At 38.9% G+C, this 24978-nt stretch overlaps 1 protein-coding gene across 9 annotated transcripts in view; it reads left to right on the forward strand.

The window, feature by feature from the left end:
• csmd3b (CUB and Sushi multiple domains 3b) overlaps positions 1–24978 on the forward strand; it is a 938142-nt gene that overhangs the window by 684760 nt on the left and 228404 nt on the right. For all 9 annotated transcript variants that reach the window (XM_035430384.1, XM_035430386.1, XM_035430391.1 and 6 more), the window contains one exon: positions 16688–16768. In XM_035430384.1, coding sequence (XP_035286275.1) covers positions 16688–16768 — 81 coding nt within the window. The remainder of the gene's footprint in view (positions 1–16687; positions 16769–24978) is intronic.

The following is a 24978-nucleotide window of genomic DNA, read 5'->3' on the forward strand; positions in this document are numbered from 1 at the left end:
TTAGACTGTATTGAGTTCAATATTATTATATAATGTCATGAAGGAAGCAATTAAATTTTAATTTCTATTTGTAAACAAAAATGAGAATGATTATAGTGTTGCTTAGCATACAGTTGACTGTTCAGCGAGTATAAGGTTCACACTCATCTAGTAGCCATTATATGCTTTGTATTCAGGCTTACGGTGAAAGAACTTACGGTGACTTGAAATAACTGAGGAAATATTGGGTAGCATTGCTTTGAAATACATCTTATGTCATTTCGGTGAGGCAAGAGATTGTTTGTAGTACCGTAACTTGGCGTCATTTTGATATCAATACTTTTGAGTAACTTGGCATTTTTGTACGTTGAAAACATGTTTTTTATGCGATATCATTTCTTTTTGCAAAGCATTTTATTATGAGAGTGAGAAATGCGACCCTGTAAGAAACGGTTGTGGATTATGGCTATCGTTGTGTGAATTTGTACAGTCTGATGAGCGTGTAACGTTCAGCAGTTTCAGTTTGCTATATATGTAAAACAGTGGCTGTGAGAAAGGGTGTGGTGGCGTAAGCGTAAATGCATCAGAAACGCAGATGAAATATGGCCAGTGTATGTACTCACGGATTTGACGTCCATCCAACGAGCCTTGACTGACAAAAGAACCAGTAAGCCCGTAGAATTATAACTCCCTAGGTCGCAACTTGTGTAGCCTTCTGTCCTGCTCTGTTGTCTGTTATTTCGTGGAGATGCACTTTCAGTGTTTGTAAGGTTTATAAGGCATTTTTGCTTATCTGCAGGTAGGAATCCTGTTTGCTGTTTTGCTAAGCTAGAATTGGAAAACTTGATAGTGGAGAATAGGAGCAGACGCATATGTACCAGCAGGCTTTGCATATGAGAAAAACAACAGTGTGAGAGAAATTAGGATGAAATTATGAAATTGCATAGTTGAAACAATATGTTTTTAGCAGAATGGGCATGTAGGGGAAGGTTGACATGATCACGGAGTATAGTGCGAAGTAAATGGAGTGACCATGAGCGAGCTTAAATTCCTTATCAAACGGTATATATAACAGTCGCTATGAAGTGCTTACTGTTAAAGTGGAGGGGATAAGTAACGTGTGAAATCTATTGCACTGCTGTGTTTTTTTCATGTTCAGTACTAGTAGTTATAATTATGAGTGAATCATGATTTTAAATGTAATGTTTTAATGGGGGGTTGCAGAACGTACATACGTAGTAATTGTTTGTATGTGGCTAGATAGAGAACAGGACGAGGTAACATGAATGTAGAAACGTGGCGTTTGCTGATAAGAAGGTTTTGTACGGTAGCCAAGTGAAGAAATGTAGTTAGTAGAAATGGCACAGCGGTGAACTGGTGTAACTTTTTAATAAAAGGAATACATTTGCTGTCATGAAATGCATATGGGTGGCCATGAGTGAGTTTTGGTAAAGCAAATATAAGCGTAAGAGAACGTTAGTGTAAAAGAGGAAATTATCTGCCTGAGGACGAGGTGGGATTCAATCGTTCAACCGGAGGTTTACCAGTCTGTCACTTTGTTAGGGCAGCACCATGATATAGCTATGCAATGCCTGAAATATCATTAGCAAACCTGTCCGTGGTTTTAAAGAAGAACACGGGCGAGTAAGCGCAGAAGAGCTCCCGTTGAATCCATATGGCTTTGCAATATTGTAGCCGATTAACAATTGAACGTGCAGACGGTACGTCATAATACAGTGTATACGTTCAGGGAACGGCTGGTAGATATGGTGCAAAAGCAATAATTGAGAAGTAGTAGACAATTCCCAGTTGTCTTTAGGCAACAACAAAACAAATGTGAATATTTTTTTTTATTATTCAGTCATTTCAATGTACTTTAAAACGTATTTTTCTAAGCCTAAATTTCCCACTATAAAAGTTCACCCGAACCGTCTGGGCGTGGTAATGAGAACTGTCAGTTAGCTATGATTGACAGACCGTGCCCCGTTACCATAGCTACCCCCATGATACGTGCTGTTTTTGGGAGACTTTTCACAAGCTAGCTAGCTTAGTAGTATATGAAGTATCGATAGATAGCTAAGGTAAGGACGTTGACTTATATCCAATTATAATTTTTGCTATCTAGCTAGCCAAGTTAAGATAAAAGCACAACTATAAGTCCTCATTAAAGCAAACTAGCTAGCTACCGTTATCGATAACATTGCCTTATGAAAGCAAACTACCTAGCTAGCTAACGTTAGCTAGCTAGCTAAATGAATATAACCAGAAATAATCTAATAGTCCTTAAAAGGCACTCTAATTTAAGTGAACCTAACGTTAGTCAAATATTTGCATTGTCTTGCCTGTAAGCCAGCGGCGCAAACTATGGGTCTGGAGTTATCCATGGGTTTACGGGGTGTGGAAAGGGGAGTGGTTACTGTGTTCGTGACGCACCAAGTTGACAACTTTCTCAACCGGTTGAAAATAGGACGATAAATTTAAAATGCATATTTCTCCAAAAATGCAGAACGGACATATTTAATACTCTCGGTGCTGTATAGGTATGGGGCATGCCCCCGCCAAGGCGTAACTTGGCGGGATGGCATACCTGCCACCCCAATCATAAATCCAGGAGATAGCACCCTTGAGACTAGCATTAAACCGTAAAAGAACATCTAAGGGGGTACTAGGGGGTTGCTCTGGGAAAGGGTGGTAGCCTTTTTGTACAAAGTGCCTAATCTGTAGGTACCGAAAAAAATGGGAGCGCGGGAGTGCATACTTTCTCAAATGATGCAAATCCCCCGTTTACATATAAATCCTTAACAGCTCTAATGCCGTTCCAATGCCAGGCCCGAAAGGCCATGTCAGACATAGAGGGAGTGAAGAGATGATTAGCAAGAACAGGGGCCTGACGCATTCTACAACCCAAAATGTTTGCGAAACTGTACCCAGATCTGTAATGTATGGGCAACTGCAGGGTTTTCAAAAGAGCCAGTGTTAAGAGGTAAAGGGGCAGAGATCAAGGAAGGGAGTTTCAATTTAAAAGATTCCAATTTTACCCAAACTGGAACTTCTGCACCACCCCTGACCCACATTATAATGTTTTTGATATTGCTAGCCCAATAGTAGTGAAGAAAATGAGGCATGGCCATACCTCCTAACTTTTTTGGGCTTTGTAGAAATTATTTGCGAATACATGGGGCCTTGCCCGTCCCATATAAAGCCAGTGAGGATTTGGTCCAGTGATAAAAAATGTTTTTTATGAATACAAATCGGAATACTTTGGAACAAATAAAGAAATCTAGGAAGAACATTCATCTTAATCAGGTTGATCACAAACCAGCTTTACAGAGAACCAGCCCCCAGAGAGTAAGCCAAGGGCAACAGTGGCAAGGAAAAACTCCCTGACAGATAGCAGGAAGAAACCTTGAGCAGAACCGGACTCAGAGGGGGAACCCATCTGCCGCGGGTATGCACCGGTTTGTTATGGAAAATCAACAGTGGCAGGAGGCGAGGGTGCCCAGCTGGTCTAGCTGGTCTAGGGCTGGAGCCCTGGGCCAGGAGTAGATGCTCAGCAAACTTGGGCTAGAGCTCCGGGCAGGTGCCCAGAGCCAAGGAAAAAGAGAAAAAACATTGTTAGGGGGTTTAAATGGTAGATTAGCCAGCAGAGCAGAAGAGACAGAGGTGCCTACGTGCAATAAGGAAAACCCCAGCAGAATAAGGCTATAGCAGCATAGCTAAGGGAAACAGAGGCAGGGGCCAGCGCAGCCATGGGGGCAGGCTTGAGACAGTCATCACCAGACCATGACCGGTTCAGCTTAACACAGCACTACCAATGATGATCCAGTGACAGCCCTAACCGCTCAGTCCACAAGAGACTCTATAGCTATACCCGCCAGCCACTCCTGCCCCTCAAATATAGGAGAGACTAAAAAGATATGTTTTAAGCCTAGCTTTAAATAAGGTGATAGTGTCTGCGCCCCAAACATGGGCAGGCAACTTGTTCCACAGGAGGGGAGCACAATAGGAGAAGGCTCTACCACCTATGGTACTTTTAGCTATTCTAGGAATAACAAGGAGGCCTGCACCATGCGAACGGAGCGTTCGTGAGGGAATATAAGTAATAAGTAAATCATTTAAGTACAAAGGGGCAAGCCCATGTAAGGCTTTAAAAGTAAGAAGTAGTATCTTATAGTTTATTCAGAATTTAACTGGCAGCCAATGAAGCGATGCTAGCACTGGGCTGATGTGTTCAAATCTCCTTGTTCTAATGAGAATACGAGCTGCTGCATTTTAAATTAGCTGGAGCCCTTTCAGAGATGGCAACCTTTCGGTTGCTGGGAAAGCGGAGACATATACAGACGTATACAGTGACTTAATGACATGGCTCTCTAACCCGTGGAAAAGCAAACCGGTTCTTAGAAGGTTCGCAAGTTGAACCAACTGCGAACCTGCACTAGCACCAGCCCAGAACCAGAACTAGGTTCGCGTTAGTGGAAAAGAGGCATCAGGGAGGAATTTTCACATCCAGACAAAAGAGCATTGCAGTAATCTAATCTTGAAGTAACAAAAGCATGAACTAGCTTTTCTGCATCATGTAAGAACAGTATTTTCTGAATTTTTGAGATATTTCTCAAGTGATAAAAAGCAACCCTAGAGATGTTTTTAATATGTATATCAAATGCAAGATCTGTATCAAAGGTAACACCAAGTTCTTTGATTACAGCACTTGAAGTAATGGAGATTCCATCAATGTTAAGCGTATAGTCATATAGTTTGCATCTGAGGGACTTGGGCCCCACTACCATTATCTCGGTCTTATCGGAGTTTAGCAAGATACATTTTTGGGTTATCCATTCCTTTATGTCTATAAGACAGGCTTTGATCTTTGACAGCTGGACAACTTCATCAGGTTTAACTGATAGATACAACTGGGAGTCATCTGCATAGCAGTGGAAATTAATGCCATGTTTGCGAATAACTTGTCCCAGGGGGAGCATGTAAAGAGAAGAGCAAAGGCCCAAGCACAGATCCTTGTGGTACTCCATATCTAACCCTGGAGTGATAAGAGGAATCATTATTAAAATGCAGAATTTGATCAGTCTGATCGGTAGGTATGATCTGAACCAAGAGAGTGCCTGTCCACAGAGGCCGACAAGATTTTCAAGTCTATCCAGAAGGATGAGGTGATCAACTGTGTCAAAAGCTGCACTTAAGTCTAAAGGCACAAGTACAGAGATGTAGCCATTGTCAGAAGCGAGGAGTAGGTCATTGAGTACTTTGACCAGGACTGTTTCAGTGCTGTGAGAGAGTCTAAAACCAGATTGAAAAACTTCCAATATATGATTGGAGTGCAAAAATTAACCAAGTTGTTTTGAAATGGCCTTTTCTAGTATATTAGAAAGGAACGGGAGGTTCGAGATAGACCTGTAGTTAGACAGGTCATTCACATCCAAGTTTGGCTTCTTAAGAAGGGGTTTGATGACTGCAAGTTTAAGAGTCTGTAGTATGTGTCCAGATGCTGAAGATGGATTGACAGTATGTAACATTGGTGTTCAAATCATTGGTAGTAGCTCCTTGTAAAGCTTCGTAGGGATAGGGTCTAGAAGACAAGTACAAGATTTTGAGGAATTGCCTATGGCATTAAACTCCATGAGATCTATTGGAGCAAAAGAGTTCAGATAGGCCGCCCGTCTTTCTGAAGATTCTTCTGAAGATTCTGCATCCATGCGTTGAGCGGATGGAAGGGCAGACTCTATATGAGGGGTTGTAGGAGAACTTTGAATTTTGTCCCTGCTTTTTATAATTTTGTCATCAAAGAAATTCATGAAGTCATTGCTACTAAATGATATTGAGACACATGGATCAATTGATTCTTGGTCAGTCTGGCAAGTGTTAAACAGGTGCCTAGGATTGTTTCTACTTTCATTTCATTTTCTATTAAAGTAGAGACGAATGAGGAACGTGCTGTGGAGAGGGCATGTTTATAAGTTAGTAGACTGTCTTTCCAGTCCTGGAGGGATACCTGCAATTTAGTAGAATGCCATTTGCGCTCAAGTTGGCATGAAGCTTGTTTGAGAGCATGAGTATGGTCATTGTACCAAGGTGCTAATTTCTTATAGCAGACTTTCCTCTTCTTAAGAGGTGCGATAGTGTCCAGGGTTCTGGAAAGTACGTAATTTATGTTGTCTGTCAGCTGATCAATTGAGCTAATGCTTGCATTTTTGTATGCGTTTGGGCGGGAGCCAAGCAAATCCCCACAGTGCACAAATGAGCCTGGGAGCTCATTAATAAAAGCATTTGCAGTCCTGGAGGAAAGCTTACGGCTAAGGTAGAGTGAAGGATCTGGTGACACATGACAGACTTGTGAAAGTTGGAAAGTAATTCAATAATGGTCTGATGGCACAGGGTTTTTAGGCATAACAGCTATATTTGCTATTTCTGTATCATAAGTTAAGACCAGATCAAAAGTATGGTTATGAGAATGTGTTGATCGAAGCCAATAGATTCAATGATAGACAAGAATGCTGATCTGAGAGGGTCGCCTTCACTATCCATGTGAATATTGAAGTCCCCTACTTTATCTGAATTAACAACCAGGCTGCAAAGGAAATCAGTAAACTCAACTGACGGCTTTTTTGTCTGGATGTGCAAAACTGAGAACAAGCACTTCCAAAAAGTTACATTTGAAGCCTGATTTCAAAGTAGCAAAAAGATCTGAATTATATACAGCAGCAACACCACCGCCACAACCCGTCAGACGGGGAACGTGAGTATGGTGGATTCATTTAAGGCAATATTTCATCAGTTTTAAGTTTCAGTTACACATAAGATTTCAAATTGGCGATCAGTGATTAATTCATTTACAAAAGTTGCCTTCTCTTGCCACTCTGGGGTGACATAGCTCAGGAGGTAAGACCGATTGTCTGGCAGTCGGAGGGTTGCCGGTTCAAACCCCGCCCTGGGCATGTCGAAGTGTCCTTGAGCAAGACACCTAACTCCTAACCCCTAACTGCTCTGGCGAATGAGAGGCATCAATTGTAAAGCGCTTTGGATAAAAGCGCTATATAAATGCAGTCCATTTACCATTTACCAAGAAATAGACCAAGCTCAATTCCCATCGACGGCTGTTTTGAGGAACAAGTATCTACAGTCTTTTCCTCCGTATCCCACTTGTGGCTGGACCCAAGTGGAAGATTTGTGCACATCCCAATTCATCTTGACTGGAACCTGTCACGACCCCAACTTCAAGGAAGAAGTTTCCCAAGTCTCTGCGCACCTGCCACAAACCCTGGGACCAGTTGATGAGCAGACGCATCATCTAAGCGAATTAAGGACTGGCCTCCCTTTTTATTGCCATTCAGTATTGAAAGGCATTTTATTTAACAGTGACATCAAACCATAGGATAGCATAAAACTTAGCGTAATACATGATTTCGTTATTTTATTGCTGTTTGTTGTTGTATTTAGGTTGTTTGTGTGTGTTGGTCTGGAATAGCAAATTCCATGACCTTGTTGTATTACATTGTTAAAACTTCATTTTATGAGACTGATTAAATGGACTAACCATGTAATATAAAGTGTCACTAACCCATAAAATGAATTAACTTTCATTAAATTGTAGCACTGTTAACCTCTGTTTAGCCATCACATAATTATCATTTCCTCTAATAGAATCATATATTATTCCTCATATTATGCATGAATTATTGTTTTTAATTCCGTTATTCAAATATTCACTATCATAGCCAATAAATATATTTTTTTTTATTTCCAAACCATTGTCATGTCCATGTTATTTCAATAGGTTGGGCTCTACACATTTCTGATTGGTTGTTGATCTCCATTGTTCTGAATAAACCTGACAAAACCTCTTTACACTACGTTCAAAACTTTTGGAAACAAGCTTGAAAAGATGACACTGTGAGGTTACTGTAATGTATATGAGGTTTCAAAGTAGGGGCAAAACTCACAATGGGTAGATCTGAGAGTGGGTAGTAGTAGCTTGCTTTTAGGTCATTTACTTGACACTAGAATTTTTAATTGAAAAAACACACTTTTTGCATTTGAAAGTCTATTTATGTACATAGAAATGCTCATTTTCAGCTTTCAGCTCAATGGAAATAATACATAATGAATAATGACTTTTGCTAGCCTGTGTACAAAGAGCAGATGGATTACTTAAGGATCAGAGGGAGATTTTAGCTATTTCAGCATCATCACTGTAGTATTAGCAGTTGTTTGACTTGTTGCAGACAGTTACTGGATTATAAACAAAATCATCATCCTGGGGTGTCAATTTCAGCCCTCTTTTGGGGACTGCCTTGTTATTAGGGGTCCAAGCAGCGAATCTGGTGGAACCCTATTGTATCTGTTAGGATTATTATTAGGGGTCCAAGCAGCGAAGCTGGTGGAACCCTATTGTATCTGTTCGGATTATTATTATTTTTGTTTTTTTTTTGTTTTGTTTTTTTCTCCGCTAAAAGTGTCTGAGGCTCAGCAACCATAAGTCCTAGAGCAACCAAATTTGGCAGGTGGGTTCCTATGGCCCCCCACTACTCAGGCACTAAAAATCACCTATGTCGGCCAGATGGTGGCGCTATAACAATGGGTTTTGCGTAAAAGGCCATAACTCCCACACCATAAGTTAGATCAACACAAAACTTCATCGACCTATGCATCTGAACGTGCTATACAACTTTGCCATTGGCACCACCTATGTCCGCCATATTGTTTGCCCGCCATTTAGACTTTTTAGTTGGGGCGTGGAAGTTTTCTCCGCTAAAATGTCTGAGGCTAAGGAACCATAAGTTGCAGACCAACCAAATTTGGTAGGTGGTTCCTATGGCCCCCCACTACTCAGTCACTACAAATCGCCTATGTCGGCCAGATGGTGGCGCTATAACAAAGGGTCATACTTTAAAAGTCCATAACTCCTACACCATAAGTCAGATCAACACAAAACTTCATCGACCGATGCATCTGAATGCTCTACAACTTTGCTTTTGGGAACACCTATGTCTGCCATATTGTTTGCCCGCCATTTGGACTTTTTTATTAGTTGGGGTGCGGAAGAGCTGAGTGTTATGACATCTAGTAAACTTCTTTACGGCAAGCGACATCCATGGCGACGCAAGTAATCCGACACCGTAGGGTCTAGTTTTTACCAGTGAGGGGAGGGTCTGACCGTCGGGGAAGCAATGGAAGACAGTGCCACCCAGAGTGCATGCTAGGATACCAAAAGTTTGTTTGAGAGGATGAATAATTACTTTTCTTTGGCATGGATCCATTTGAAGACAGTATCGGATGAGTTCGTTTAGTCTTTGAATCTGTCATTATGCTGAGAAATAGCTAAACCATTTTATTGATAGGTTCTGAGTTTCTGTGCACACACGCGAAAACACGCTGGTATAATAAAACAATGATGGTAATACATATATAGTCCACTTCGTTCCGTTGCTACCATAACATAACAGACTGTCTTGTGTCTACAGCTGCAGTTTCTCGCTGCAATTTCTAATATTGAATATAAACAAAAGACGCAATTTATGCTGTACTCTGCCAATGTCTGAATAAATAATACGCTACGGTAAAGCTTTGAGAGGATGAATCATTACTTTTCTTTGGCATGGATCCATTTGAAGACAATATCAGGAGTTTGTTTACTCTTTAAATCCGTCATTATGCTGAGAGAAATCGTATTCTCAATTTAATCTCTAAATTGACTGTAAGGTTAGGGTTGTAACTAGTTAGCTGTTTCGTAGGTGACTTAGTTAATGCACTCGTCTTAACTATTGCTTGTATTTTTGCATAGACTGCGTTGTTGCTGTTCTTGTTTGTGTTAGTGTTAATCAGTTTAACCTACAGGGTCCAAGTTGAACTATGCGGTTGTTCCCTGCACTTGGAACGGTAGGCTACTGCCCTCTAGGGTTTTCGACACACTTGTTCCTGGTTATGGTTATACACTTTGTTGTACGTCGCTCTGGATAAGAGCGTCTGCCAAATGCCTGTAATGTAATGTAATTTGATATTCCGTAGCAACAAGATAAACCATACATTAGCCCTAAAATATGCCAATACAGCAGTGAAAACGCTGCTCACTGAATAACAAAATAAACGAGACAACGTTTTTTTTAAATTATACCATGTCATTATACAGTCAATATCTGGGACTACGCATTTAATAAATATACAATCTTATTATCGGGTTTACGCGTAGAGATGTCCCTTTTGCAAATGAATGGTCATATATTGTCTTGGACAATCCGTGAAATATAGGCGCATATGTGATGACTGGGTCGGCTACCTTCAAAAATAGCTGTGCGTAATACCACACCTGTTGCTTACGGCGTTGTCGCCCTTTTTAGTACAATTTGGCTTGATTGACAATTCATTTATTCAGTAGGTGAGAGTATAAGCTTTCTAACAATGTATAACATGTCTGATTTTGCTTTTGGAATAGCATTTTATCGGTCAGCGTAACCGAAAATTTTCTTATATGCCAGTGTCTAAATAAATAATACGGTAGGCTATTCTGCGAGCAGCACGCAGGTCGCGAGTTGATATTTCGTCTTTTGTTTCGTTTTTTCTCAATGTCGTATTTATTCTTTGAAATGTGTATTTATGTGTTATTATTCTATCTGTCTCTGAGGCGCTCTGAAATTTGCATTCTCTGCTAAGCTGAGCCATGGATTTGTATAGGTTTGTGTCTGATGTAGTGTTGCACAGTACGCCGACACTTCAGCACTTTTTCTGTACTTAAAAAAAAAAAAAAGAAACAGTTCGGTATTAGAATTTTCCGACGTTCGGTAGTTTTGCGTCAAATGTAAAAGCCAGGGACGTGTCTCCCGCATTACCGATTGAGAGGATGAAAAGTGTAATTTGTCAGAATCTTCGCTAGACGGCAGTAGCAACTAAGGTTGCCAAGTGAGGTGACGTGCGCTTGTGCATTCACTTCGTTGATACAGCGCAAGTTTCGACTCAGTTGACTTCAGTAGCAATAGGTGTTCTAATTTGTAAATATTTTATTATAGGAGGATGCTGTATTGTTATTAAAATATGCTGTTTTTAGATTTATTTAAAAGTGAAAGACCTGTTTAAAGATTATTTAGTTTACAATTGTAAAATTTTTGAAATATATTTAATATATTGTTATATTATTTAGTGTTGTAACAAAGGTTGTTAATAAACCAGGTTTTTAATAAACCGTAAATTCGAAAATGAGGTCAACCCTTGTGGACATTACGTTTCTGATCTATTAACGTAATTTCAGTATCGTTAGGTACCGAGTATTGAATCAGTATCGCTTCAGTATCGAGTATCGTGATACTAAACCTGGTATCGGTATTAACCCTCTGGGGTCTGAGGGTAAAATGAGGCACACTGGTGATTGTGCCATGCTCTGACATTTGTGTAAATTTCATCAACTTTATATGCAGTGATTCCAAAGTGTTTCATATCTCTGTTTTCAGCACAAACTCAGCTACAGTAATATGGCAGCAGTAAGTAGGTCATAATCATATGTGGATTGCAAATTGCTCTAAAAACACACAAACTGTAAACAGTAGTTTTGAACATGCACAGGAATGTTGTAATAAAACACACTAAAGAATTGTAACTGAGATTTTTGGTCACTGAAATGTGTTCATCAAGGTCTTGGGTATCAAAAGATGACAAAATATTTTAGCAAATCCAATGAGAAATATAAAATAAATTGCTAAAGGTTAGTGTTGTGACTACTATTTTTCAACACCAGGTGAGAATGGGAGGGTAAATGGCCTTTCTGTAATGAATATGCATTGGGTAGGAGGACCTGCCAGCTAAGTAGGCTATTCACACCTGGCCGCATGCCTCCCCACCACTAAGACAAAGACTCAGTGAGCCATTTAGAAGACAGAAACGAAGACATCTTTTGATTTTAGAACATTTATTGAAGCAAACTATACGCATGGAAGATGAGATGAGACTGGTGTACACTGGCAACGCTTGCGTGGCCTCTTAGCTAGTAGTGAATTAGGCCGTGTTTCCTGATCAGCATCTCTGTAAATATGATAAAAACAAAATTGTTAGGAAATGTGACATCAAATCAAACTTTATTTATATAGCACATTTCCTTCAACAGGTGAAAATTAAATGTGCTTTACAAAAAAGGGGCAAACCACTAACTAATGAAAACAAAAAAATGTGACATGGTTACATCATATACAAACAAAGAACCAAACAAACACAACTAGACGCAGAGAGGTAACCTATTATTTTGAGAAGCAATGGTTAGAATCGTTCGTAGTGTGGGAATTTACAAGCGGGTAATAAAGCACACATTTACAAATAATGCAAGCTATCAACGAAACAACATTAGCTAAATTAAATAAACATTGATATTCCAGCTCAACTACACGCAACTCATCAATAACAATGCCTCAATCTGAAGTAGGCTAGGTCTGTTTAGCTAAGTGGTTATTATATTGCTATTTCCCGAATTTACTTACAGTATGCTAATTTTGATTGTGCAAGGACATCAGTTTTAGAATCCTAGCCACGCCACTACACGCCAGCCATGAGCTATTTATTACCAATATGATCGAAAAAAATACAACCTACCTGCCACTTCTAACACACAACCAGACGCAGAGAGCCTAGCCTATAATTCTGAGATGCAATCGTTTGAATTGTTCGTAGTGTGGGAATTTACAAACGCGCATATTGCTGGATATTCCTACAAACACAGAGATACGTTGCAATACAGTACACATATTTACCAATATGATCATAAGAAATATACTTACTCATGAAGTTGATCCTCAGCTGGATCAGTTCGCTGTTCAAAATGACACCACTCTTCATCAATGTCGGCTTCCAGACGGACCATTTTCCAAAATTAAACGAAATGTTTATCTCAAAAGAAATGAATTAGGCTACACTTTGACATTCTATCCTGCTTTCGCAGGCTTGGCATTTCTCACATGGATCTTGCATCGCCCCTCCCCTACTGTCCTTCTATGGAGAGTAGTTATAATGTCGTTAACATGTGAATGCGATTTGGGCGGACTTCCTGCTGAGCGAAATTCACATAGTAATGAGTAAGGATTAACGAAGCATACATGGTTTAATTAATCAAATTTAGAACTTTTAAAACAATTCATATTATTATCAATGGAAGCGCTGCAGCTGTACATATGCGCTGGGCCATCCAAGTGTTACGACATGCCATCTAAGTGTTACGACATAGTATAGGCCTTTATGGGAAGCGGCCAGGATACATCCATGGCGACGCAACTAAGTCATCCGACAGCGTCTCTTAGCACAAAATTGGCCATAAGTCATCAATATTTTATACAGTCATGATGATGTTCAGTAGATATGTTGGGTGAAGGTATATTATCATGAGGACATAGCCATTTTAAAATCGCTCCATAGGGGGCGCGATGGTGCCAATGCTTGGACCCCTCCCAACGCCGCTTGCGGCTTTAATTTCTTTCGTTACAGTGGTTTTACCAATCATGATTGGGTTTTTTGCATCAAAGTGTAAAGAATCTAAGCTTTACAATAGTCTAGGTATTACAGCAGGGGATCTTGAATCAGTTACCGATAAAAGTGACAATTTAAGAGAATACAATTTTTAGACGCCAATGTCTAATTGGGGTTATAAGAGGTTTTAAAAATTGATCGATATTACATTTGTAATCAGTGCAAACAGCTGGGTTGAAAGTCATTTTGAAGTAGCAGCAATACATTCTATGTTATAGAGTCAAAATGCATTACTGCATTGGCTACTGTACTTCACATAATGCAAGCTGCTTTTGGCGTTAATTTTTTATTGGAAATCTGTGAAGCATCACTTATAACGTAACTTAATGATGCGAACAGGTCATTAAGTTCGCAACAGTGCTTGCCATTTTCCTACTATTAAAAGGTAGGTAGTGCTCACTGTTTACCTACATAGTATCTAGCACCACATTAAGCCGGGTCTTGAAATCCCCCAGTCCCTTGAAACTCACGGAGGTGCAGGGGCTCACAGGAAAATGACAGATGTATGAAAGATCCAAAAGTCTTCATTTTTATAATGAGTCCCTCATGTGGTATCAAATGCTTTCTGCTTCAGAATGCCAAAATGTTTGTCAGGCATGACCTTTCCTTGTGAAAACCTGTTGTCCCCTGGAATGTTGTTATTTTAAAGAAATCATTCTTATATCAATCAACATTCAGCATTTACATGGCTATTTCCCAACTCAAATGTATCCAGAAACATATTTAGTGGTCTGTTTAGGTGGAATATGAGAACGCTTATGAACAGGCGGCCTTGTTTGAAAAATGTTGGGCCGAAATCAATCTAGCCAATCTGGTCCGACAGTGTTCCGTCGTATTAGAAATTGAAACAAATTTGTGGACGACGATAATTTTCCAGCTGGATATCTTGATTGACATCTACATGATGTAACAGTACCTCCAAAGAGGAATTCAGATATCACAATTGGGATGGGGATAGAGTGGAATGCAGAAAGCATTTTTCAAATGTTGGAGGGCAGCAGCAAGATATTTTCCAACAGTTTTTCCTGCCAAATTATATTATTTCAGAAATGTTGAGATAATAGCATGGATGAAAATGTTTCATTATGGAGTAATCATACAGACATATTTACAAAAAGTTATCTTGGGTGTAATTTACCTTGAAATTGAATTTTTACACATTTTGGTTTCACCGTGTATTGTATTACAGCACTTTTTATTCATAGCCCCCCATTTCAGGGCTCAATAATGTTTGGAACATACTGTATTAATGTTACATACGTACTTTGGCGCATTTCCTTTGCATGCAATGACTGCTTGATGTCTGTGACCCAAAGATTTTGAATATTACATAGGGCAAGGTAAAAAGAGATAGTGGAACAGATGCACTAAATTTCAGGAACATCTTTATCAGTGATTTGTGCTCATGTCATATTACTAAAATCTCAACCCCCTGTGCTTGCAATTACATTGTATACAATGCCCTATCCCCAAACAATGCCCTATCTTAAAGAAATTCACAGAATTGTTGTCCATTGTCAGTAAGAACTGTGACATCTTGGTCGCAGGTGATTATAATCTGCACATAGATAATGCTGCAGAGTTTTTAAATGTGTTGAGTTCTGTAGGAAAATCTGGAGGAATGCTGCATATAAATGGAGAACAACTGAATTACAAGTCCACTACAACATTCTTAAAGAGCCTAACAATTTTTAAGACAATTAGAAATGTCAGACAAGCTTTTTTTTTCAAATTTAGTAAATGAAAATCAGAATAATCCTCATGTGCTCTCTTCAACTATAGACAGCCTTACAAATCCAGCCCCAAAAAGTATTTCTGACATGACCTATACATCACAATGTGATGAATTTACTGTATTCTTCAGACATAAGTTAACACGTATCAGGGTGAGTATAAACCAAGCTATAAAGAATGATACAGTATGTCTATTGTTCTTGAATATGAGCAAGATTTTTGTCACCTTGATAGCATTTTAGTTTCATATGGAAACTGTAGGCCTTTAGCTGGGCTAGACCTTGAAAAAGAACAGTTTGCTGTGTGTGTGTGTTAGGTTGGGAGCAATTCCATCTGAACCCAGCATGACCTCTACTTAAATTAAATTTTAAACTTACATCTTATTCAAGTAACTGCTGTGGACTATGCAGTGTTATTTAGTGCAGTTTAGTTACATTTGTTTTATTTCTTTATTTGAGACCCGAACTATAAGCTCAGAAAAAAAATTATTTCTATTATAACAGTAACAAGCTGGTTTAATATTCCTGGTGTCTGGTGTTTAATTGTACTCACTTCCACCTTCTGGGCCTTTACTCTCAATTCTGTGTTCCAGGAGATGCATATATTCCATTGTGATAACATATCATAATGCATGTGCTGCATACTGGACATTGTTCATGGCAAAATTATTTGAGATTCAACAAAAACATCATAGTTGATTTCATAGTTGATTTGAAGTTTTCATTTTTAGTATGCAACCAACTTCCTGAAGCTGAAGATTATTCATGCAAAAAATATTGCTTGTCCATAAATTATATAGTTCAGATGACTACGAGCCAATTAATACAGCAATAATTTACAAAAAGTCAACATAAGTGTGTTTAAATATAGTAACTTTTTACTATATTTAAACACACTTATTGCTGTATTAATATATAAACTTCAGAATTTCATATGTGGACAAATTAAGAGCACCTTATAAAAATGTAATTATTCAGTAACTAGAGTTCCACAGTTATAATAATTAACTAGTAGTTAATTATTATAACTGTGGAACTCTAGTTACTGAATAATTACATTTTTATAAGGTGCTCTTAATTTGTCCACATATGAAATTCTGAAGTTTATAGCCCAGACATTATTATTTGTAGTCTCATACTGAATTCTTCAATTTTCAGTTTTGTGTAATGCCCCACATAATTTTAGTTTGATTATTTCAGTTATTGCAATAGCTCTTAAGGTGTTACTTCAGCAACAAATGTGGTTGTATGAGTACTCTAATATTTTCACTGGTGTCAGCCTACTTTTGTGGACATTGCAATGGAACTCTGTTCAATATTTTGCTCTAACATAAAAAACGTTTTTTTAATCTCATGGAAAATCTAACTACACTACAACCATGTTAAATGCTAGTTAAAGCAAATTATCTGCATTGCCATGTGAAATCTGATTCCCGCTCTCTCCCCCATCTTTTTCTCCTTCACTTTAGCGTACCAGCTGAGAGTTTGTCAACCATCTCCTGCTGTAGCCAATGCAGAAGTTCTGATTGACGACGATGAATTTGAAATAGGTAATAATAATTCAGCTATGCTTATTAATTAATATTTATTGCCATTGTTTTAAAAAATATTTATTTTCAACAATATGCCGCTGCTATTGTCTCACTGATCCAATGAAAATGCAGTGTTTTCTTTACACCATTGGGAAAGGAGGGGGTCATTCAGAAGTCTGAAATGTAGTAACTTATTTAAATCGTTACTTTAAAATGCTATTATTATTGTGTGCTATAAATGAATGCAGCTATAAATGTTAAGTTTAAGCAAGTAACCAATAATAATGTTATGAGACATTGCTAATTTTAAGTCATTTTGTTCAACATCAGCTTTCTGAATAATGGCCTACCGTGCTACTATCTTTGGCTTCTTTTACAGCATGTTTGTCCTGTTTGACTTTGTTCTGGCCCTTCTTTCCATCAAACACTCTATTTCCTACGTTGCATTCCTTAGCAATAGTGATTGAGATGGCAGGTATGTCACCCTGCCAAGTTATGCCTTGGTGGGGCGGCAAGCCAGATACCCATACAGCACAGAGAGTTCGGCACTTTTCAGCATTTCCTACAGAAATAACAACAATGACCACAGAATCCCAGCCCTTAAAAACATTCATCTCTGTGCCTTCTGACCTCATGTCAACAGACAGAATTCACAAAGCAAACTTCACATGTCCGCACAATAAAGCCCCAATCTTAGGGGATTTCCCGTTTTTTTCCTTCTTCCTTCCTTCTTTCCACATTCTCTTCACAGGGTAAGATGAAAAAACACAGGGCCAAGTTACTTGAAATAATTTAGGAAACATTGGGTAGCAGCATTGCTTTGGAATACAGCATGTTTAATTTGTGTTAGCTAAGATAGCCGATATTGTACTTTTGATGGCAGGCCAGGATTTAGTAAGTGTTACTGACTTATAGTGCTTTGTATGTGTAATTAACGTGGCATTTTTGTACATTAAAAACGTGTTTTTCTTCAGATAAAACTTACACCTTGATTAATATTGATAGTACACCTCTGATCATTCATACTTTTAAATGGGTATGTTGCATATTCATGCATGAAGAGTTGGCCCCCAATATACAGTGGTTTAGCATTTCATTTGACGCATTTGCCTCTGCAGGAGAGGTTCTGCCGGCCAGAGGGAAATGCTAGTGGGGCTGTGACAGTAGGGGGCAGCAGAGTGTAATCTTTCCTTATAAGGACAGTTTCCACCATTCTGCATTGTACTTGACGCCATGACACGTTGCATTTTGGGATGATTCGCTATCTTAGATTAAATGCATAGCTCTGTGATTTGAAGATAATATTAGTATTTGGGAAAAATTAAGCACTAATACCAGCTAATATTGGGCTGGTATCAGCATAGAAGTCATTCAAGTATTTTTATGGATCTGGTAACTCTCTTGTCGTATTACAACTGCTCATTTTGGCAATTTTTCAGAAAACATATTTTGAGAGTTTATGTTTCACAACGTCATAAATGCTACTCAAATAACAACATATAAATACCTAACTTCAGAAAATATCAGCTGTTTTCTTCAAAATGATGTATTATCCCATTCCTTATTCCTATGTAATCATTCTAGTTGCAGGGGGAGGTGACACTTTCTGCTGGCAATGTATTCAAGGGTGTTCCACGCACTAACATTAAAACAAAATTGGCATCTGGGCTCACTATAACAGGTCAATTCACTTTGTTTACGAGCAACACATCTCCTTCGCATTGAATTGATCAAATTGTTGATTGTAGCCTGTGGAATATTGTCTCACTCCTCTTCAATAGCAGTATGAAGTTGTTGGATATTGGTGGGAACTGAAACACGCTGTCGTATGCGCCAGTCCAGAGCATTCCAAACAGGCTGAATGGGTGACATGTCTGGTGAGTATGCAGGCTACGGAAGAACTTGGACATTTTCAGCTTCCAGGAATTGTGTACAGATCCTTGCAACATGGGGCTGTGCATTGTCATGCTTAAACATGAGGTGTTGGCAGTAGATGAATGGCACAGCAATGGGCCTCAGGATCTCATCACGATATCTCTGTGCGTTCAAATTGCCATGGATAAAATGCACTTGAGTTTTCTGTCCATGCCTGCTCATACCAATACCCCACCACCACCATGGGCCACTCTGTTCACAAAGTTGACGTGAGCAAACCGCTTACCCACCCAAAGCCACACACGCTGCCTGCCATCTGCCCAGTACAGCTGAAAATGTGATTCATAAGTGAAGAGGACCGTTCTCCAGCATGCCAGCGGCCATTGAAGGTGAGCTCTTGCCCACTCACGTCGATTGTGACGCCGGACTGCAGACAAATCAAGACCCCGGTGAGGACGTTGAGCACGGAGATGAGCTTCCCTGAGACAATTTCTGACAGTTTGTGCAGATATTTACAGTTGTGTAAACCAGCTGTTTCATCAGCTGTCCATGTGGCTGGCTTCAGACGATCGCGAAGGTGAAGAAGTCGGATGTGGCGGTCCTGGGCTGGTGTGGTTACACGTGATCTGCGGTTGTGAGACCTATTGGATGAACTTCCAATATCTCCGAAACTACACTGGAGGCAGCTTATGGTGGAGAAATGAACACCCATTACTCTGGCAATAGCTCTATTGGACATTCCTGCAGTCAGCATGCCAATTTCATGATCTCTTAACTCTTGAGGCATCTGTGACATGGTGTTGAACTACAAAAAACTCAACATTTTAGGGTGGCCTTTTGAAAGGCTTAAAAACAACTGAGTAAAACAAGACTTGAAAAAGACAAATAATTTATTTTAAAAGCACCAGCAGTACAAATGATAGTCGTGGCTCGGCTCCCCTCCCTCCTGTCCCTACTGACAGCCACTTAAATAGGCTGAGCCAATCAACTGCACCTGGGTTACAATTCTCTCAAATTAACAAATTAAACAATAAAATAATCAATTAAACAATAAATACACAATCAATTAACTAGTGAAGGGCCACTCCTTCACAGACCCCATCATAAGGAACACCTGTGCGGTGAACATGGCTTATAATCAGCATCTTGATATGCCACACCTTGTATCTTGACAAAGGAGAAATGCTAGCTAACAGTGACAAACAAATTTGTGGGGAAAAATCGAGAGAAATAAGATCTTTATGCACACAGAACACATCTTTTTGGTATTATTTAAATGCATTAAAAATGGCTGCAAAAATAAGTGTTGCATTTATATATTTGTTCAGTATATATATACACACACACACATTTTGCTTTGGATACATGTTTTTATGTTTATGGTTTTATATTGTCTGTAACTTTTTGTTCTGCTGCCTTCTTGGTCAGGTCTCCCTTGAAAGAGATTTTTGAATGGGACTAACCTGGTTAAATAAGGTTCAATAATAAAAAAATAAATAAAAATACACTAACAGTCAAAGGTTTTAGAACACTTCCATTGTTCCAGTTTTATGTAAATTTAAGCAGTTAAAGTCCAGTGAATTGTCAGGGTGGGCGAGGGGATGGACCCAAACGCAGAGTCAAAAAACACTCAAAATCCAGAGTAACGCAAAAACCAGGAGTGTAGCTTTTAATTGAAACAAAAACAAAAGGGAACAAAAACGAAGCCGCGCAGGGCAAGTCCTAAAAAACAAAGTAAGATTTTCAAAACTAAGGAAGCAAAGAAAATCCAACAATCCAAAAACACAAGAAATGGAACGTGGGCAAAAACACTGGAGGCAACTCTTAGCAAGAAACACACGGGGCAGAAACACGATCAGAGGCACAAACGAACAGACTAACAACATCACGGATCCAGCACCTGAGTCAGGGAGAAGGGAAACTTAAATAGACACGACACTGACGAGACACAGGAGGGCACAATGAACAATCAGGCCACAGAGAGGGAAGGGAAAACGAGACAACCAGCAAACAATAATTGGACAATTGAAAACAATAATACAATTAAACAGGACACAAAACAGAAGTGCCGCCATCTGGTGGCCCAACAAGGAAAGACAGAGGGAAAACACAGAACCATAACATGAATGGCCTGAAATGATACAAGGGTAAGTGGTAAACTGCCAGAGATTTTTTAAAAAGTTTAGGTTAAAAAAACTGAAAAATAATGTAAATATCAGAGTTATAAAAAAGGCCTTTTTCAGGGAACAAGTAATGGGTTAACAACGTACATCTTTTCTGCAGCAATGGAAGTAAATTAAGCCTTGAAAGTTGGTGCAAACAATTCCTACGGGTCAAACATGGAGGAGGATGGTCTGGGGCTCTTTTGCTGGATCCAGAGTTGGTGACTTGCACATAGTGACTGGCACCCTGAACCAAATGGGCTGCAGTGCCATGCAATACCCTCTAGTCAACACCTAGTTGGTCTGGGGTTCATCCTACAGCAAGATGACCCAGAACATACCTCCAGGCTATGTCAGAACTACCTTAGAAGAAAAGAACAAGGCTTAAAATAAAGGAATAGCCAGCATAGTCTCTGGACTTAAACCCCATCAAGCTGGTTTGGGTTGAACTGGACAGAAGGGTGAAAGCAAAGCAACCTAGAAGTGCAACACATTTGTAGGAACTTCTGCAACAGTGTTGGGAAGATCTTTCCGAACAATATTTGTTTTCCATTGCAGAACGAATGCCACGAGTGTGTTCAGCTGTTATATGCAAAAGGTGGCGGCTTTGATGAGTCAAAAAATTTGAATAAATTGTGTTAAACAGAACGATTCCTTGATTTCTTTTTTGTCTCCAATTATTTATTTGTTCTATGCTTTAATTTCAGAGTACATTGAGACAACTGCGTAAATTTCAATACAAACTGGAAAATGGAGGTGTTCTAAAACTTTTGACTGGTAGTGTATATAATATAAAGAGGAAAAAATGGCACTCATTATCTTATTCAAAATAACCCCAGAAGGGATTTTTTTTATTGGTGAAATGAAATGTAATTCAAACTGTAGCTAACTTCTCGGCATCATCCTGGTTGTCCAATTCCAATCGGTTGAGATTATGTGCAAAAACAGTCTTGCTACCACGAGGAATAAAACACAAATAACCATTGATTCTCATTTTTTAATTTCTGATTTTAAAATGAATATCAAACACCCATTAATTTCTTGCTTTTTCATTTCTGTTCCTGAAATGGAAAACGATTGGCCAAGAAGTACACAAATCATTTCCCCCCAATAATAGTTATTACATGCTGAGGGAAGCAGCTAATTTTTAACATCGTATTAAGGGAATACAATGCCATTATGCCATTATGGAGTCAAAATAAACTGTCAAACTCTGTTTTCTGAAAAATTGTTAAAACAGGTTTGACCTCCCTAGGGATTTGCATCATCACACACTGGCCAGCAGGTTTGGAACTGGGAATCGGAAAAACACGTCTCCTTTTCTTTTTTTAATATTTTTCTTTTTTATTTGGTGTCATCACTCCAGAACAAAGTGTATGCACAAAAAAATGAAAACAGAAATTACGTTCCCCAGTTCCTCCCAGTCCCCCCCCACCCCACCCACCGCTACATAGTGTTAGTCGAGATAAAACACACACAGACATCCAGGCAGACAGACAGACTCTGTAGGTTTATAATTAATTTAAACAGGTACTGATTTACACCATGAATATGCAACAAAAAAAATTTAAAATAACAACAACAAAAACAACAAATAAATAAAAATTAAATAAAAAATAAGTTGAGGTCTTGGTTCACTGGCATATTCAAAATTTTCAGGACGGGGACCCAGGTGTCATGAAATTCGATGTTTGATTTTTGTTAGATGCAGTGATTTGTTCCATTGAGAGATGTTCTGTTAACAAATTGAGCCGTTGTGATGTTATTTTGTGTCTGTATTTCCAGTTGAGCAATATTGTCTTTTTTGCAATGGTCAAGGTGATAAGTATGGCATTGTGGTATTTGTGTAGGTGACTGATGGGTGTGAGGTCTCCTAAGAGGCAGAGGGAAGGGGAAAGTGGAATGCTGTGACCCAAGACTTGGGATATGGTAGTTATTATGTTATTCCAGAAATTTTGGGTTGGTGTGCAAAGCCATACTGAGTAAAAGTACTTGTCTGTGGTGTTGAGAGTGCATTGGGGACATATGTCGGTGTCTGTGAAGCCCATTAAGTGCATCTTGTGCTGAGTTATGTGTGTTCTGTGTGTGGTCTTATATTGAATGAGCTGTAATCTGGGGTTGCTGGTCATCGAGAAGATGTTATTGCAAATTTGTTTCCAGAGGGTTGCATCAATATTAATCGATAGATCTTTTTCCCAGTCTGTGGTGGGGACGGATGTGGTGGAGTCTTTGGATGATGAGATAAGTCTGTATAATTTTGACAGTGGTTTCTTGGCTGTTGATATTGTAAATAGGTCTGTTACTAATGGTGGTGGTTGCAAGTTATTTTGTGTGATATCAATTTTTTTCCTGAGTGCATTCTTGAGTTGTGGATATTGTAAAAAGTGTTCTTGAGTGAAGTCTGAGTTGTTCCAAATTGGGGTGAATTTACATGGTAAGGGTGTGTGATTGGTGATCCAGAGTTGTGGCAATGACTGTGTTCTTGTAGCAGTTATGATTTTTATTGTTGTAGAGAGAAATGGTAGATCTTTGATGGACAATTTGTTGCATTCTAATTGTTCAATTTCTAACCATGGGTCTTGGTGAATATTTGAATGGATCCATTTCATGATGTACTGTAATTGATTGGCTAGGTAATAGTGAAGAAAATTTGGGGCATTTAAACCTCCAAGCTGCTTGCTTTTCTGTGGTGTCGTGGGTTTGATTCTAGGTTGTTTGTTTTTCCAGTAGAATTTTGTGATTAGTGAGTCAAATGTATTGAACCAATTGGGTGTTGGTTGGACAGGGGTCATTGAGAAGAGTTAATTGATTCTGGGTAAAATGGACATTTTGTTTGTTGCAATGCGGCCTGCAAGGGAGAGTGGTAAATTATTCCAGCAGTTCAACTGATCTTCGGTGGATTTAAGGATGGGGGTAAAGTTGAGGTGGAACAACTCTTTAAGATTGGAAGAAATATCAATGCCCGGATATCGAATGTTACCAGTTGAGATGTTGAAGGGTAGTTTTTTGGGTTGCACCTTCCACTGGTGTTGATTTGTGAGGTTATTCTATTGGTGATTACTGATGCTGTGGGTGAGCTGTAAAAAATTTTGATCCTTTTAATAAATGACTCTCCAAAACCAACCTGTCTAGTGTTGCAAATAAAAAAGTCCAGTTTACCTGGTCAAATGCTTTCTCTGCATCTAATGATATGATGGATGTGTTAGTATTTTGATTTTTTGATTTTTTGCTTTATTATTTGACATGGCTTGAAATGCTTTCTCACAGTTATCTAATGTAATGGGTCTGTCTAAAATATTTGCATGAAGTTCTGGTAGCTTGGGAAGATCTATGTTGTCAAGGAATTTGTTTATTGTAGATAGGTTAGGCGTGCAATCCGGTTTATAGAGGTTGCTATAGAAAGTTTGAAATGTTGCTGATATATCATTTGGAGTGTATTTGGTATTCCCCTCTGAGTTTTTAATAGTTTGTATAATAGTTTTTTTCTTGTTGTCGCTTGAGTTGATTTGCCAGATATTTTCCTGATTGGTCGCTGTGTTCAAAGTAGTTATGTTTTAGCCTCTGTATGAGAAATTGGGTCTTCCTGTTTATGATGTTATTAAGTTTGTAATTTGTTTCAGTTAGTTCTTTTTTATTTCATCAGATTTGTAGCCTGTATACCACTCCGATCTCCTACTCTCTGCTCAAGTTCTCATTCCAGTTTTTGCTCTTTCCTTTTTTTATTGGTGGAATATGAGATTATTTTTCCCCTTATCACTGCCTTGGCTGTTTCCCAGAGTAGTATAGGTGAGGTTGTTGGAGAGTCATTTAGTTCAATGAAGGATGCCCACTCTCTATTCAGGTAAGTTTTGAAGTCAGAATCTGCAAGCAATGATGTGTTAAAATGCTATCTTGTGCATGGTTTAAGGGTGGTTTCATTAATAAAGGTGAAGCTCACTGGAGCATGGTTGGAAATAATTTTGGGGTGGATTTTTACTTCTTGTGTCTTTGAAATGATCAAGTTGCTAGTGAGGAAGTAATCAATTCGGGAGAAAGAGTTGTGATGGGGTGAGTAATATGTATATTCTTGTTTGGTAGGGTTTTTTAGATGCCAGTTATCACCAAGACCAAAGTCAGCCATATATTGTTTAACTGTTTCAGATGATTGCCACGGTCTGGAGGATATAATAATGTTTGATCGGTCAAGTTTTG

The sequence above is a fragment of the Anguilla anguilla genome, chromosome 8 (assembly GCF_013347855.1).
Source record: "Anguilla anguilla isolate fAngAng1 chromosome 8, fAngAng1.pri, whole genome shotgun sequence".
NCBI lineage: Eukaryota > Metazoa > Chordata > Actinopteri > Anguilliformes > Anguillidae > Anguilla > Anguilla anguilla.